Below are 19,333 nucleotides of genomic sequence, written 5' to 3'. Positions count from 1 at the left end.
ACCAATAATACTGTAAATGAAAATTAATTTCCCTAATTCTCAGATTCGATTCCCACACACCAAAGTTAGCACAGTGCGACCTTTCGATTACCAAAAACGTAGCTCTTCAGTCCAAACCAAATTCCATTGAGGTTGCCGTAATTTACCGACAACTGTCACAGAATGCTGCTTTGATCTAGTAATTCGGTGAGTAACGCGTCGATTTTACACAAAATTTTCAAACCTAAACTAGCAAAAACATAGACATTATTTGACAAACATTGCTAAATTTTACAAGTGCTCTAATGAGACTATTACGTGGAATAGTGTCATAATTAATATGTAACTATACTTACTTGTGTTGCTGTTTTCATCACTCGTTGGTTACTTTATCCCATACAATCTAAATTCAAACGATAAATTTAATGCTATTATTAAAAAAAAAACCATTTAAATTTAAATAGAGTTTTCGAGCAAAAGGCGAAAAAAGGAATCTTAGAATCTTTACTCTAGAGATCTCCGTACTTGTTATTTATAGTCGTTAAATTCTGTTTACAGAGGTATCTTTTTCACCAACCCATGGTTTTGTGAATCTCATTTTGTTTTTTTATTATACATAAATATAAAAATGTTTAACCTTCGGCTTAGGGGTAACATTTATGAAAAAAATCTCTTTTTTTATGCTTTTTATGTGAATACGTATTTTCAAAGTTCAGCGTTAGCTAGTATATACCCACCTAAAATAATATCATAACCAAATCATATAGGTACTATGCAATTCCGAATTCTGTTGAAAATCTAATGTTCAAATAGCTTAAACCCTAAAGGTATAATATTATTAATAAAATAGGAAAATCATGGTCATTTACATAGAGCGGTTTATTAAGAGTCATTTATTAACTATTTGGCTAACTCATTGGTTCAGATTCACAAGTAAGGTTAGTCAGGGTTGAGGCTGTGATCCATTTCTCTTCGTCATCCTTTTCCACGACGTGGCTCTGCGATATAGAGTAAGACGATGATGCCATCCTATTTGATAACTCAAACATATCCATTAACGAGGCAAGCTGCATAACATCATCAGTTTGTAAATCAATGCAAAGGAAACCAACTTTTTGTACCATATAACTTGTTCCAATCCGACCAAATTACTTATGATAACAATTTGTTTAATATAATTTTATACCTGGGGATGTACATCGCAGGATATGGGTAAAGTGCTCGCTGTACGAATGGGAATGGCTGGTACAAAATTCAATACGATGCATAATGTCTACAACTAACAGCTATACCTACTCGCTTGAAATAAAATTCCGCTTATTCGATTATTACATTCTGACGGTACTGATTTACGGTAGCAGAGTCATGGCATCCAGCGCAACCTTATACTTAGCTTCAAGAACAGTGGTATGAGTTTAAGGCATAAAGCCCACCAAAACGGCGCTCGGTGCGCTCTCTACGAAGTAGGCCCCCTCCCACCCGCGCATTACCCTTCACCTATGTAATAAGGGGCACAAGAAGCACAAAATAATTATTATTATCAGCGTCTCTCATAACAAAGCAATAAAAATATTATTAAATTTCTTGGGCTTGTAATTAATATTAACGATGATATCATTCTACCAGCGAAATATCGGACACGCAAAAACTAAACAATAAGTTCACTGTTATTAAATATTGCCTTCTCGCACGTTTATCGACGACGCTTCCAGAAGCGTGATTTTGCTTGCCGTATTCAATGAATGGACTACGTTGTATTTTCGTTAATTCGTGCCACTGAGAAGCCACACAACGGTGACTAATGGGGCGGGCGGGCACAATGCGTCGTCAAATACAGTGTGCGCTGGCGTATTTGATTACGTTGTATTTTCGATGATTTACGCGCCACTTGTGAAATTTTGCGCGAGTGCCCCACTCGCTGCGTTAAGTGGGTTTTACGCCTAAGAGTAACGAAGAGATAGGAAGTTGCCCATGCAGATACTCGTCACTGTTAAAGTGATTAAGACGTGATAATGTACCAGGCTCCACCACATGCTATGGTTGTATTAAGAGAGTTTCAACTTGGCTTGCCTGTTCTTCAAGCCTAAGTATTATGCTCAAACCAAAAGAATACATGTAATTAGAAGTAGGTACCAAGATTATTTTAACGCAGCCGCGAAATCGAACTCAGGACCGACAGTTCAACATTCAGTCGCTTTACGACTTCGAATACCGTAGGTTCAAATTAATATAATACACATATAATCAGCAATGGTTATTAAATTGCTATAACGAGTATATAATAAAATGTATGCGCCATTACTTAATATTCTTTTGGTTTACAAAGATTTTTCCGAAAATAGATGCGAACATTTTAATCTTTTTCTTTTAATGATGGAAAGCTTTGGTGTTATTCTTCATTAAAATTGTAATATTATACAATATATCAGAGAAGCTAACCAAGAACCTACAAGGACGTTATTACAGAAAAATTAACTAATCATGACACCATCCACAAATCAATTTTAATATTAAAAATATGGTAAATATTTATTGACGTAAATTTACCCTTGGATACATAATATTAAGCATTAGGGTATTCGACTATTCGCTCAGCAGACCCGTGGTGTGTATTAAAAATTTTTGATATAGATTTTTATAATAGTTATTTTTCTAATAGCTTTTCAAGGTTTATATTGTTCATAATATTAGTTAATTAAAACCGTAAGTTCTAGTTGATTTAAAATTAAATTTATACTAGGTTGAAATTCATACAATATACTGGCTGCGTTTTTCAGTGGACTGTAATATGACGGAATGATTCCGATGCTGGGGAGGGTTTTTTCAAGGATGTCAGGCACTCACCTTTAATTATATTGAGGCTGACTCCATGATCTGGTTGTCACTCACTCGCACTACCATTCTCGTGCGTTACTGTTTATTGAGTCACCCTGTGCACGTAAATAACGTCTTGATATTTTATAGGTTATAGGTGTTCACAAGCATACGGTTTCAGAATGGCTGACTGTTTAGTCGGCCTGATAAGGATAATGATTTTGGGTGGGTAAGATATTTATGTTGTATTAGGTTCTTCATAATTGACACAGCCATATAGTATCTAATAATAATATTTATGGGATGTATGTTTAGTTATAATTCAAAAAACATGTTCTAAGAAGGTCATATGGGCCTCCACAGAGTGGAGGTTGTATTACATAATATATTTTTTCGTATTGAGTGTTAGCTACTTGCTCAACCTATAAGGTCCATACTCTGACTCAAACATTTGAATAATAATATCTGAATTTTCCTGACCCGGGACCCTTGACATTATAACCCGACGAGGTAACTTCTCGGCCGTCAACAAAATTAAAAATTACATGACGAATATGTTTATTATTATTATTATAACCAATTTAGCAGACTTATTTCTCGTTTCTTGGTATTTCAAAAGAAGCTTCTCAAACATAATGTACTCGCAATATTATCAAATGAATCATTGATACGAATTGAATCATAACACGTAATTGTAACATAATCTAAATTATTTAGATTAATATTATTTTAACAGTAACCAAGAACACATCATAAACTAAATTGGAATTTGAGACCTTCCAGTTCAACATAATCAATGGTGGTTGCATTTTTTTTTTATTTAAACAAAACGTTTTGCCGATGTAAGTTACAAAAGATGACGAGAAGCGGACTGAATCTCATTTACCTGCAAAATTGGTATTTGTACGTCTTTCCCCTGGATGAACACCTTTCGGTATTATCGAGTACGGTGGCGCAAACTGCGACACAATACTTATTTATAGTGGCGGCTCGTCCATATGCACTGCGGAACTGCAGCACCCCCAAGCAAATTGATAAAAATGTAATTTAATAATATATGTATACATAAATTTATGTATATTATATGAAAATATCAATATTATTTAAGCGTGTTTTAAGCTCGCCCGTGCACCGATACATCCAATAATTATCATATACTGCGGTACTAATATCAGAAAGTGACTCATCGCATGGTTTTGTGAAGTACCGTTTTTGATGGAATATGCTCGAGTGGGTGAAGGAGGGGCGCGGGGAGCGGGGCTCGAAGCTAGAAGCTTGGTTTGGTACTGCCACTCCGGCAATATTTCGTGTTGCGTCCGTGCGGGTGCAGCGGCTCTGGGCACGCGCGTGACAGCTGTCGCGAGCAACGAAAAGCTGATAGACCTTTTTTCAAGGAAAAAACACAGAAGAATCAATTTTATAATGAAATAAAAATACATATAATGTTTAATTTTAATAATTTTTATGTTAATAGAAATATAATCCAAATAAACCGCAGTACCTCCAGATATAATATCCAAGAGCCGTCACTGCTTATTTATAAAATGAACATAGCCTTGTTTGGATATATTAAATGCTCTCATGATAATGCGTTGGCTTATACCCTGCTTAATATGCATTATTATGATATTTAAGTAGTTTTGCAAAACTATAACGCGTATAGAGGTAGACGGCTATAAATCGGACTCTGGGGTGAATTGCATTTAACATTTGATATACGAGCTTGTTTTCATTTTCCTTGTGAAAGCGCACAAACCATTTGTCAACACAGCGGGGCCGTGTATTTCAAATAAATATTATTGCGTCTTATTCACAGGTTGGCTATAAAGTTTTCTATGTATAAAAGTGTATCAGATAGGTAGATATACTATAAGATGGATGCTATAATTTATAGGGGGATATAAAGTGAAATGAAGTAGAGATAAGGAGTGGTAAAGCATATAAAGGATAACAGGATCGTGGACTTCTTATTCATTCGGCCACCAACTCACGTGCCTGGTAATATCATGTAATACTCATTTAACTGACAATTGCAAGAAATCTGAATCAAAGTATAGAATGTTGAGCGCCATTACTCGTTAGAGACAACCAAAATGTTACATAATTCGTGAAGTTAGTGTGATAATATTATATTATGACGTATAAAGTCTAAGGACCGACCTATGCAATTATATATTTACATTAAACGTAATGCTTATTCTTGAAGAGTATTTGCCTGCTATTTTTAATATAATGCGATCTGTCATGTATTATTGACGCGTATTACAAACACGTGCGATGCAAAATCATCTTGCTTACCACCAGTAGCACGCGTGCCTATAGATTCGCCACCCTGGCTTAGACCTTAGGCGTAAAACCCACTTAACGCAGCGAGTGGGGCACTCGCGCAAAATTTCACAAGTGGCGCGCATATCATCGAAAATACAACGTAATCAAATACGCCAGCGCACACTGTATTTGACGACGCATTGTGCCCGCCCGCCCCATGAGTCACCATTGTGTGGCTTCTCAGCGGCACGAATTAAAGAAAATACAGCGTAGTCCATTCATTGAACACGGCAAGCAAAATCACGCTTCTGGAAGCGTCGTCGATAGACGGGCGAGAAGGCATTATTTAATAACAGTGAACTCATTGTTTAGTTATTGCGTGTCCGATATTTCGCTGGTAGAATGATGTCATCGTGAATATTAATTACAAGCCCCGAGAAATTTAATAATATTTTTATTGCTTTGTTATGAGAGACGCTGATAATAATAATTATTTTGTGCTTCTTGTGCCCTCGTAGAGAGCGCACCGAGCACCGCTTTGGTGGGTTTTATGCCTTAAACAGACAAATGTTTACCTACACAAAAAATCTTTAAATTCACATAAACACTGATAATTAGATCATTTTCACGAAACCTATTCTCAAACAGTAGTGGCTTTAGGTACGTGGAGGTATGTAGTGACAGATTTTGAGGTACCATTGTTAAATTTTTGCCCATCATAATACAATATTTATAATGTATTACGATAGGTATTAGAATACAACAATAGTTATGTTGTAAGAATTCTTATACTTAGAATGCTGTACTCTGTCATGCTAACTATCTGACAACAAGATCTCGTCGATAACAGAAAGTCGCTGTAGTCGCATATAGAAAACTTCTCAGTGACGTACCCGTAATGGCGGCAACGCGTGTTTAAATAATGTATTGGCTCTCTTTTTAGATGAGACTCCTTTTTTCATCGCAATAAACAAAAAGTTTAGTAATAATAATTCTTACATCACTCCTGATCGTTTGAGATATATTTTTATTATAAAAAGCATAAAATTACGTAAATTGATAAATCTGTACACCACGGAACCGTAAAATGAAATTATAAATTTGGGGGCGTTCCTCTGCACAGGAGGGGCTTGTTGGTTTACAGTCTTAATACGTTGAAAAGTTGTGGTACCTAGCTATTTACATACATATTTTATTATTATTATTTATTTTCGGTTGCCTACACCTAAAATCTATTGACGTACACCATCAATAGAATTAGAGCATTCTCACGAAACCTACTCTCAAATAGTGGTGGTTTTAGGTACATGGAGGTATCTGAAAATGTTATCTGTATAATAAACCGCCATTAAAACATAATATATTACAGCGGGTACAATACAATAACATATTATAATATGCTGTCAGGATATGCTTCATAAATATTCGCCACTGTTCTCAAAAGTTGTGATATGTATTATTTGTATTTTTGTTCCTTCATTCACGCCCCTATGCAACGCATGACCTGCCTGACCTCACGAGATGTCAGTGATTCTAACACACTCATACATAATATTGAAGTTATGTTCGTGAAGTTTATAATAATAATTGGTATAATACGTAAAGAAATGCATTGGTGATCACCCTGTCAGTGTCTTAGGTAGCTATGTTCAATTTTGCGATATCCTCGCATATTCAATTGCTATGGCAAGAACCGGAGCCTAAGCACGATTATACATACCGGTACCAACTCATAGTAAGACGCACTTAGTTATTTCTATTGAAAATTACACATTATTATGTGAGAGACTGCTTACTGAAAATTCATCTCATAGAACCATTCTACTGTTGAGGTATGTGAAATATTCTTGTACAATATCATGCATTAAATGTGCTCATGATATTATACATATAACATATTAAATAACTAAGGTAGGTACTTTGTGTTAGGTATTATTCTCAATCTAATTTGAATGAAAAATACTGGTTGCGTTTTCTTGCAGTGGACTGTAATTTGAAGATGCTGGTGGATTACGGATATAGGAGAGGGGGTTTAAACCAGTGGTAAAGGGTGACTTTTGGAAAGAGGTAGGCTGTGGAGATCAGAGACAAAGAACACACTTGTCAGTTACTGGGAATAAGAAGATGATGAAGAATAGGTACCTTCTCATTAATGGTAACGGCACACTAATACAATGAAATTTCCTCGCTGACGATATTATAAAATTGAGCGAAGAGTGTAAATAACGTTTCTTTCAAAACATTAATTATACACATAAAAAATCATTAAATAAATTCTTTTTATTTTTTAAAACAATCTATATTTATGAATAAGCCATAGATTTTTTTTTAATTATCTATGTAGGTATCTATTAATTATTTTTGTCATGACAACAATATTATGCGCGATGGTTTTAGGCTCTGCGATGGGAGCCTACCATTTTCATACAATTCGATAGACTGGGCGGGGTTACGTGACGTGAAGTTCATACGAAAAAAATTCACAATTCCTTGAGAGATAATTGACATTTATTTACGTTAAGACAGATGGCGTCGTGTTGTATATTTTTAAACCTTATTAATATAAACCAAATTGTTTTGTAATCTGTATAAGTACTACATTCCTACATATACGACATCCGTCGTTGGCAAATTAAATTATTTTTATAGAATACAAAATAACCAAGTGATCATATAAATATGTCAATTTGCAAATAAAAAATATTTATCTTTGCAACTGATTTATACAGGATGCCAGACTCTGACCTTTTATGTTGAGAGGGCTGGCGCGCGCTGGAGCTGGTTCGGTGTTCACGTACTCACGCACTCGTAAACGTCACTCTTACGGTTTCACTTGGATTTTGGGATAAATGATGATAACAAGACAAGTTTAGGATAAATTATCGTATCAGATTGAGCTCGATAAAGTCTTAACTTTACCAAACCTTGGTGTGTCGACTGTCTTTTAAGTAAATGAATGTAACTATAATCACGGGCGACTCATGACCCGTAACTGCTGACTTATAGTAACAATATCTAGGAATTTGAGGCAAGTGGGAAAAGCGACCATAATTGACCCAACCAGATACTTATAATTAAAAGGCGATAGTACGTCCGCATTAAATATAGAAAACATGAGACAGGCATGAAAGCAACAGTGAGATAAGTCAAAAATACTTGTTTTGAGATAATTATACTTAAATGTGTAAGTCATACAAATAAAATAGTTTAATTTATGTTTATTTTGTTTTGTTCTGCTGTTTATAGTGCTGGGGTTTTTGTATGCCATTATTAACAGTGGGTTATCTCACTGTTGGTTTTAGGTTACAGGACAATTATTTTAATAAATGTAACAGTGGCATTTTTTCTTTTAAACAGGCTGATATAATTTTAAAAAAATCTCAGTGATTCATTATATAGGTATAGCTTTCAGCAATTGATTGGTATACATATATTTTAGATGTTTTCATGCTATCTCACTATTGCTACCAGGTTTGATTTTTTTAACCATTATATTATTATAATGAACCATATAAGATATTATCGAATTAATCTCTTTGTCTATTTATTCTCTTATAACTTACTTTGGACTAATATTGATATAACTTACACAATATTTTGGCCAGTGTATTTAGGCGTCTGAATAGTATCTTCAAAAGTGACCTCCCATTGTGACTTAAGCGTAAAGTTTTCTATGTGCTCTATGTGCTCAAGTATGCATGTGAAATGTAAAAAAAATCAAAAACTACAAGTAGCGCAACGTGGTATGGAAAGATCCATGTTGGGCATAACGCGTATATATAATAAAATAAACCAATAGATAAGGGAGCAGACAAGAGTACGCGATGTGACAGACGTCGCTAAACAGATGAAATGCCAATGTGCTGGGCATGTCGCTCCAACAAATGCCGTCATAGAGTGGCACCCCCTAAAACTCACTGTATAGACGAACTCATACATTTCGGTGGGTGTACGTGGCAGCAAATAACTAGAGACCAAGAAGAGTGGAGTGAGCTAGGGGAGGCCGTCATCCAGCAATGGATCGACCCAGGCTGATGATTATGATGAATATACAAAATGCCTAAGATAAGGCGAAACCCTCTTGCTAAAAACAATTCAAATGGAATAGTATAAAACCCAAATCAATTTTGGAATTTAAATTCAAACTTCACCAAGTATACTCAGTCACTTATTGGAAGTTTATGATAAATCCAGGTCAAATATTAGTATTATATTATTAAAAGGAGACAAAATCATTTAAAATTACCATATCTAAGATATTCACCATTAACAAACTTTAAGGAGGGCAATCGATCCATCGTATTTAATAACGTGACCGATCTGAGTATTTGCGCCCTCAAGACATTTACTATATTGGAAATTTAATCGGATAGCTCAGCATTCGTATGGATGTACCACCTTTAGCTTTCTTTAATCGGTTCAAGTACCTATGTAATATTAGAAAAATTTTGTTTCCAAATACTTGGATAGTTTTCTCTTGTTTCTTCGTTAGGCTACAGGTTTCATACCAATACAGAGCGATTAGTTTCACGGTTACATTTTATACCCGGGATTTTATTATGTTCACTAATTACTTATAACCCTGTTCATCCAATATTTTCGAATGCGATTTTACGCCAGATGGCGTGCAAAACGTATAATTGCGTTCATCCAGATTTTGTATATAAGCATCTCGCCGAATCCGTACACAGAATGCCCCTCTACCATAAGTTTAGCGAACCGATTGCAAAATTTGCCAGAGTCGATTTTTGACAGATTGCATCTGACAGCCCGTGTTTGTTGATAATTGTCATAGGTACTTGTTTTCTTCCGTATTTCATTATGATTCTGTGAATTATTTTGATTATTGTCTAATGGTATTATCTATTTTACAATTGATCCTATAATTGGTGCTTCATTTTATTCAATCATGACTGCTTTATTTATACTAAACTTTGCTTTCGTAGATGAAGCTAATCTACAATGCCGCAAATTTCGTAAAAGCGGCGACGCTTTCAAATTCAAGAGTTTCGTTAGTAAATACACATCAGACGCAGATTCATGAAAATCTAATAAATATAATTTTATATTTTTAACAACTCAATTCACATGATTGTGCTGGAATCGATGTATGCATAATAATTATATGGTAGATACCTATACTAGCACTATGATCATTTACTTTTATTTGTTTACCCTCCACGTTAAGAGATTTCCTATAAATAAATATTGCAATGATTATATATTTATTCAATAACGTAACATAATGTAGTATTAAATCTAAAAATAAAAGAAATAATAAAGTATGTAATAGCGAGTTCAACATAATTATAGAGACTACTAGGGATATCTAGCGGGAAAATGCGAAAATTTATCGTTTATTTGACAGTTAAGCGTCCATAGACATCAAAAAGTGGCCATAGAGGAAAATATTTTTCTGTTTATGAATAATGCTTCAAATACACTCTATGACGATCGGTCATAATATATATATCGAAAAATCCGTTTCTTATGTTGGCGTCCTGTGTCACAGGGTGTCACAGAGTGTAAATACGATGTCATAGCTGTCATACAATATGTATGTATAATATGTCGGAATGGCATAGATTTGATCATAGACAGTAAAACGCTCTTAGCATATATGTGCCCGATCGTCATATAGTCTATTTGAACCCTAAGAAATACTTGTTTCAAATATACGTGCATGTATAAACACCATTATTTAGAACACGAAGCGATATCTGTATACAGTTTCGCAAGCACCTCCATGAACACTCGACTATTTAGTACATGGTTGTAAACGGAAACAGCGTAAGTTTTGAGGGTAATAAATGATTCGGTTTGGCTTATTTTATGGAGGGGCTGTTATTTGTTTATTTAAAAAATGACACGTTGAGTACATAACAAATTATTAATTCAACTCGTTCACAGCATGACATTTAGAATAAGAAGTACAAGTAAATCAACTAGAGAAAAAACAAGGTAGAGGAAAAGAAAAAAAAATATAGAAAAGAAACAAACAATAAAATAGAATTTTAAAAACAGAATGCATAATGCATCGCTAAAAATGACTAAATTTCTTGGGAGTGCATTGAGCAGCCGCACAGCACTCGCTGCTGGTGCCTGGTGAGCCTGACATGAGGAAACATCTTTCACCTAAAATATGTCATGGCTACGACCACGCGTGTAATTGGCGGGTGCATAAAAATTCAAATTTACCAGAATGTCGGGATCGGAACCTATACCACGTGAGACCAGGGGAAAATGCTTTAAGAGCAGAAGTGACCTACGAGCTTCAAGAGAATGAAAGGCGAGCATACCTTGAAGTAAGTTAGTCGGAAAATACTCGTTTGAGAAGCTTTCAAAAGGAAAATACAGATGTCGAAGAATTTTTTTTCTAAACACGCTCTAAAACAAGCTTATATGAAACCTCATAAGGACTCCAGATAATGGCCGCATACTCAAGAACAGTGGTGGCCGGTGGTCTTCAGAATAGCATTTTCTGGTAGTGCGCAATGGTTTACCTTCAATAAAGAGAAGATCTTCTTATTTCACCCTGTCACTACCCAGCATTGGAGCATAGGGCAAGCACAAGTTTGCGCCACTTCCCTTGGTCTATCGCCAACTCTTGCACCTCCCGCCATGTCAGACCTGCATCACGTAGGTCACTTTTGTGGCACCGCTGCAGGGTGAATGAGGGCCGGCCATGGCGACGGAACCCTTGAGGCTGTGCCATAAGGGTACGACGTGTCACACTTTTTGGCGGCATCCGGAGCACGTGTCCTAGCCACGTAAGGTCGTAAAGCGTCTTTTCATGATTACCTCAATCACCGAAGGCTACCGTGTTCTCTTACCGACTTCTCAGTCTCTTTGTTCATTTATACTATTTCTCAAAAAAGATTTGAACAGCAAGAATGATTTAATATCGATAAAGAAATATAAATGTCACAGTTTATGGCTTACGCTCTGAGCGAACAATGCTTTAGCGCGTTAGCCAAATAAATAACCGCTTATGTGTTTTTTTTATTATTTTGATTGAATTTGAGTGGTTCAGAAATAAACGCAGCAGGTTTGTATTTTCGTAAAATGTTGGCGATTCAATAAATATGTTAACTGTAAAAATATTAAAAATTAACTCCCCAACATTGTTATAAAACAGAAACTGGCGTTTTTGTTTCTAGAGTCCTTCGTTTCGTGCGCCGATCTAAAAGTGTGTAAAAATTCTACACAAAACGTCATTACAAGAACATTCGGCCACCGTTTAAGCAGTATAATACAATGACCTCATTGTAATCCTGTGCAAATTGCAATCTATATATATCTATCTATATATCTGTGCAATCTATTTGGACGCAATCGCTTTGCGCTCATGAACGGAGAAATGTTAATAATACTGCTACATGTTCTATTTCGTGAAGTGAGTGATATACGTATGAATAACAATGAAAAGTTGAGCGATGTCTTCAAAAATGCAGGCAGTGCGTTGCACTTGCATGGTATTAGAGGAGCCGCCGCTGCTCAAGAATACTCCATACTAACGACACTTAGAGTGTACGTAAAACTGTTGGATTCTTGAATGGCTTGGATTGTCTCATGACGAATTACAAACATTAGTTCTTAATTTAATTGTACTTTTATTAATGTATTTATTGAGGTTAGCGCTAAAGAATCGCTTTATGAGAAGTGTTTGAAACTACTTAACTATTCATACAATATAAACAATAAACACTTTCATGAAAGTCGAAAGTTTACGTCATATGTGTCAACAAACAACGCCATAAGTTCACTGTAAGTTTACTTAATTGCACATCTAAATAGTAAGCATCAAGACTTCTTGCCGTATAGATTTTTGTAACTGGCAAAACGCCTAAAAATTGCACAATTTTATTAGATTTTGTTTGATAAAACTCAGGTAAAAAACACCATTAAAAAGGTTTTATACAGGTAAAAGCTCTTTATAAGTAGCCGCGGAATATATTGTTAAAATGAGGTTTATTGTTTCTAAGGACTTCAGGAAACTTTTACGATAAAAGCTGTACCCTAATAACGTTAGCTGCCTGAGATCAAAAATAAAGCTTTTTAGGGTAGTTTTAAAAGACAATTAGTTATAATATACGCTTTAATGTATAAGTATATTATAATACAATAGTATTCAGTATACATTATTATAGTGCAGACGCAGGACAATTCCGTAGGTAGAGCGAGCCGGGCACCAAATTTTGCGATACATATTAATATTTTTGTTGAAAAAATTATTTATTTTTATTGATTAATTTATTTATTTAAAGTCCACTTTATCTCGGCAGACTTAAAATAAAATATTAATTAGGTACCGATAAAATAAGTCGAAATTAAAATTTGAATAAAATATATTTGCTTTTAAACTAAAGTTTGAAATATTTCTAATAAGGTAGGTACCTATATTAAGAAACAATACGACACCGAAAGAAAATTTGGTTATTGTCTGCACAACATATCCAAAATCGTATATTTTACATGAGAACATTATTAAGATTTGGAATTATATTTTTTTAATTTTATTTTTAATTAGTGGTGGTATTAATTAGTGACGAGCGGTGGAGGTAGGCTGTTAAGATCCTACATAAATGGTGCACACTATACTTTTTTCAGTCAAACGTATTTGTTTTCATTGAACTAAGACTACAATGCATAGATAGTGTTTGTTAGTTTTTAAAATTCAATTAAACCCCGCCTAATCTAAGCCATAATAGATAATAGTATAAAAATATTCGTTTATCTATAACATAATATCTAAAATTATGCCATTAAAGCATACCTCATTTCAGATATTCTATAGATATAAGAGTATTTTGTATCGATTACGGTTTGGCATTCTAAACTCAACGAAAACAAATAAATATGACTAAAAAAGTGTGCACTATTTTTGTTGGGTTGCCTATAGCATACCAGCTAAACTAATATGGTTTAGTTTCGAGAGGGTTTAATTGAAAATTACAAACCAGCACCATTTGTAAATAAATTGTTTTACTGACAAAGTTTAGTATATTTATATCGAATCTTAACAACCTACCTTATAATACTAATTGGGACTAACTTATGTACATATTTCAACGTATCATTTTTGTTTTCTAAATATAAGCGAATGCTAGTATCTTGTGGACGTTTCATAGTTGGTCATAGCAAAATATTGGTATACCTATAGTAAAATAATTGCATCAAAATCTCATTTTTACCAATTGTGGATATGCCACTATTGTGCAAACAACACTCTAAGTGTTTAATTTAGAATATTTTATGACATTTAGATGTAATGTCAAGAGCCATAATATTCATGGTAAGACGTGCAGCCAGAATGAGAGAAGACTAATAAAAATATTTAACATTTTATAAATCCCTATTTAATAAATTTATTTTTCAGGGCCCTTCAATCTGTATTTACCCAATATTCCTTTATACGTACATACAGCCCTAGCTTTGCAATTGGATACTATCATCTGATGATTTAATGGAGTTCGTATTACTCCAACATCCTAACGAAGGTACGCTAACGACCACGGCTCTGTTTCAAGCCTTATCAGTAGTTAAAAGTAGGTAGGCAAATAACCTATCTAATCATTTCAACGCAATATTTCAAAACTTTCCTGTATTATAATAATAATTATTAACCAATTCACATGAGTTAACTAGTAAGCAAAAATAATCGTCGAGTACACGAGGTTCGCGGTGTCATGTGTCAGAAGCGATCACTTCCGCTCGGCACGCTATAACGGACGGCTCGCCGTGACGTGCCAGCTCATTTGCTAGGCATTGATTTATATACAACGCGTTAAAAAAAGCCTCTTCGTAAAAAAACAGTGTCCATAAATCGCATTTCCCGAATCCGACTGGGCGTCTATTTTCGGCCGCTGGGAAATCTACGGTTTTACATTAAACTTTGTAACCCGATAATTTGTGACTCGCCCAACCTTACTGACGGTACATATATTATAATGACGTTTAATATTTTATATGCCCTTCATCTTTGTATTTTTATAAGAATTTCGGGTTTCTGTTATGAACATACACAAAAAGTGACAAAAGTACCATCTATAATCCTACAGAGTGTATATAAGTACGGTAGAACTACGGCATGACCTCGGAATCTGCGATTCATGGAGGTGCTGTGTGGTCTCTATACTTTGCTCTGACTGAGGAATGGAAATTATTATGGTCAAAGATGAAGAAAAGAATATTATATTATATTATAAGCATTTGAAATGTACCTAACGTAATATTATAATGTATATTTTTCTTTTCTGTATAAAATTTTAGTTCCCCTGACTTAAGCGAATATTTCGGCAATATATCTCTGTCTTGCGATAAGTAAAACAATATTTCTCGATTTTTTTAATATCTGAGAAAAAATACTCCCTCATAAATTTATGTAAGTCGAAAAACATTGATCATTAATTTTAAAATGAATAATCACTTAAAACACCGAGATACGTTTACACAGGCTATCTAAATAAAGTATCAGAGTTTTTTTGTATGCCAATGGAGGAAAAAAAATAATGAACTTACGAATTAAATACACACACGTACAATCGTTCAATTCAAAAATCGAAATGCTATAAAGATTCCTAATACCTACGAAATACATGTAAGACTCCTTCTATCTAGAGCAGGGGTTCACAGTGTGCGTGATTTTTTAATGTGTCCCGCGAGAGTTATGTTAAGTCTGTATTATTTTTTTATTTTTCATATCGAATATTAAAAATTACATTTAAAAATAAATATCTTCTGGCAAGAAGAATGGTCCAAAAAATTTGAGCCTTGATTACAGGATTTAGTTTCAAACAATTGCATAAATCACATGGTGATAAAAAAATATATTATTTTTAACTATATTAATAAGAGTTCCTAATAGTAATGTATATTTAGTTAAAATATAAGTATACACAGTGAAATATATTTTTTTTGCCTATTTGCCTAAACAAAAAATATTTACAAAAGAAAGGGCGGCCTGCCAAATATTTTTGATTTAAAAATTGTCCCTTTGACAAAAAAGTTTGTGAACCCCTGATCTAGAGTCTAAATTCTTATTGCTAAAGCCGATCAATTAAAATTCGCTGTGGGCATTATAGCTAATGTGATAAAAATAACCATACAATAATATTAATAAACATAATAAATAATGATGTTCAACAAACATACATACTCGTATTTAGTATTACTATTATAAATTTATTATTGATTTTTTTTAAATATTTTTAATGAAAATTATCAGTAAAATATGACATTTTGTTTTTCATATTATATCAGTATATAGGTACCCCTAATAGTTGTATACTCTTTCTTAAATAATTAGGATTAATAAAAATATATTGATGATGCAATAATTTTATTTCAGGTGACCAGAGCCACGGAGTTGGGTAAATTGGTGACACGCCTCCAGCTTGAAAGATCTGAAGTTGCCTTTTTTATATTCACTAATGGGAGTACACTTAGGTAAATGTACTTTTTTTATTTTGAACTAAATATAAACAATTTTAAGAATGCGAATGTAAAAACCTTATTTACGAAAGCCTTAAAATCATACCCCTTGTGAAAACCGGTAAAAAAAATCATATGTATTCTGCTTGCCCAGCGATTACTCTAAGATTCTAAAAAAACAAAATTAAATGTTGGGCGGTTAAATTAAATTTTAGACCCCTGATATATATATATATATATATATATATTATATATATGACGTATTTATTATTCCAGGGCCCTTTAAGGATAAATCTATCTATATATTTTCAATAGTTCAACTTCTAAATACGTAATTTAGAAGAGTATGTTTTTTTTAATCCTAAAAAAAAGAAAGTAGTATTCAAAATTACACCTTTAATTGTCTTTGAGTGAGTGATCTTACTCTTTAAGCTGCCGATCCATCTATGAGTCATCGAATCAAACCTAATAAGTGTGTTAATCGATTTCTTTCAAATGACACCAATCGAAGGACAACCAGTTTGTAATCATTCAATATGATTGTTAAGATTACTAACAAGCCCCATTTTGTACCTTATTTTTTTAGTATTGAAGTAGTTTTTTTTCGTGCATAATATGATTGATTTACATATTATTTATTAATAAACCGATTTAGTGTTTACCTAAAACTCGTTTCGCCGCATTACATCGATTAAATAGTAACTTAATCCTGAATAAATGACATTCAAGTAGATGTGTATAAAAACGGTGTAAAAGTCAAAATAAAGAAAAGTGGAAAAGGTACCTATCCAAAAAATATAATAAAAAAAAACTGGCATGTTCGAAATTATTTTTAGTGACATGGTGAAGACAAAAATTGAGAATTTTTACTCCAATTTTATAGAAATCAAGTTCCTCAGAATATTATAATGATTGTATAATACCTTTGCATTCAAATGTTATTGTTATTCAATATATTATTATTCATCCATCCTCTTCTCAGATGACTCATAATGTGGTCCCCCAGTTTCAGTTAACCATAAGTACCATTTTTCTATGAAACTCAGTTTGTATGAAAATTAGTGGACTTAATGTCCGTCATTTACTTTACTTTAATTTTATACATTTAGGGTTTATCTCTGCATAAGAGGTTTTTGCAACCAGTATACTATACAATTAATACACCCATTTTTAGCTGATTTTTAAATTTCACATGAACATTTTAATATTAATTTGTGATCAATGGAGCAAATGAGCGCTACTTGTTGGAAGTGCTTGTTGTGTAGAGACTACTGGAGAAGATACAAGTACATTTTGATGAGTCAAATATCTTTAAATATATTTAAATGAAGGTGTAGCTTCATTTAAAGGAGACCAATAATAATATGTTAACAAAAAAGCGTTTATTGCAAATCCAGATCAAACCTGACTCAAAGATTTGCGGTGACAGACAGCGCACTAGAACAACTAGCATCTTGGCCACCTCTCCTTCTTCCCCGTTCGACAACAGCGCTCACAGAAGTCGATTTCCGGCGGCAACTTGAAGGTCTCAGGTATATAATTATAAACATGCTTTATACAGTATATTATTTTTTTTGGAATTCTGTAACCTTAAACGTTTTGAAACCATGACATACATTTTCTTAATTTAAGAAGTTGAAGATAATAAATAGTGTTTGTGGTTATATTATGGAGTTTCGGTGCTTCTTTAAAGTATTTATATGTTGTTTTATGGACTTATATCATATTTGGATTTCAAAAATCTACGCCAATTCATAAGACGACATCAGTCTAAATAAAAAGAATTAATAACGTAGTGACACAAATAAAAGTAGCATCCATTTGAGAAATCTACTTAAGAATCCTAAAGAGGCTGGAATTGATATTAGGATGACTCATAGAGATATGAAAGGGGTTGACTACGTTGACTACTACTGCATATAAAATGTGTTTGGTTTAGTTGTAGATTTTAGAATAATAATAATATTGTCTAGGAAATAGTTTATCTGGTTCAGACAGAATTCTGAAAGGTTTTGTGAAGCAAACATGCATGTAAAGAACCCACCAACGCAGAGTGAAAGTAAATGAGGCAACCCAGATTGCAGGTAGGGAAACGGAGTTACTCTCCGCATTCCGCACCTTTTCTTCTTTCACAGATTTTTCTTACACTGATATAGATAAATTAACGTATTTTTTTTAAAAGTTAACTAATCCGTTTACATATAATACATAATATTATCTACTATCTATAGAAACTACCGTGACTTCAATACTTTTGCTTTTTTTTATTTTTTGAAGTTACACTTCTTTTGGGGCGTTTGGTAGAGAGTGAAATTGAGAGGTCACTAATGTGCGCGACAGTATGAAGTTAGCTGCGAATCAATCAGCTTTATACAAACGCAAGTTTGATAGTAGAATTGTTCCGTTGCCTAGGCAACGAATTTATTATTGTCGGCCATTTGCAAATTCTTACTTAAACAAACGATTAAACGCCAGAGTGACAACTGTTACTTTAAAAATAAAAAAAACGAGAAATATTTATATAATTTAGTAATATAAGTTAAAGTGTATAGAAATAAACCAACGGCGCTTTAATAAGCGGCCTTTTCTCTTGAATGTGTAATTTAACAAGATAATTAAGAGCTAACTGAAGAATTTAGGTTATCACAAGTTTTGTATTTGTTTTCTTACGCCAAATAAGTATAACTTCGAATGCGCGTACACGCACCTTTATAATCCTACGATGTTTTTTTAAGCTTTTTTAGCACTGGCAACATTTCTCCCTTTTATGTCAACGCTAGGCACCCATAAACTCGTGTTTTGTTTTACTATGTCAACGGCCTTACAGATAAAAAGACAA

General features: G+C 33.6%; 1 protein-coding gene across 1 annotated transcript in view; it reads left to right on the top strand.

The window, feature by feature from the left end:
- The window catches only part of LOC147073960 (uncharacterized), a 78,048-nt gene that overhangs the window by 13,323 nt on the left and 45,392 nt on the right, over positions 1-19,333 (top strand). Inside the window, exons 3-4 of the mRNA XM_085944710.1 lie at positions 16,412-16,509; positions 17,892-18,026. Of these exons, the coding sequence (XP_085800836.1) occupies positions 16,412-16,509; positions 17,892-18,026 (233 nt within the window). The remainder of the gene's footprint in view (positions 1-16,411; positions 16,510-17,891; positions 18,027-19,333) is intronic.

This window comes from Rhyacophila brunnea, unplaced genomic scaffold (assembly GCF_057557595.1).
Source record: "Rhyacophila brunnea isolate RB1 unplaced genomic scaffold, BYU_Rbru_1.0 scaffold_17, whole genome shotgun sequence".
In the NCBI taxonomy this organism is placed as follows: Eukaryota; Metazoa; Arthropoda; class Insecta; order Trichoptera; family Rhyacophilidae; genus Rhyacophila; species Rhyacophila brunnea.
This window is presented reverse-complemented; position numbering and strand designations above follow the sequence as displayed.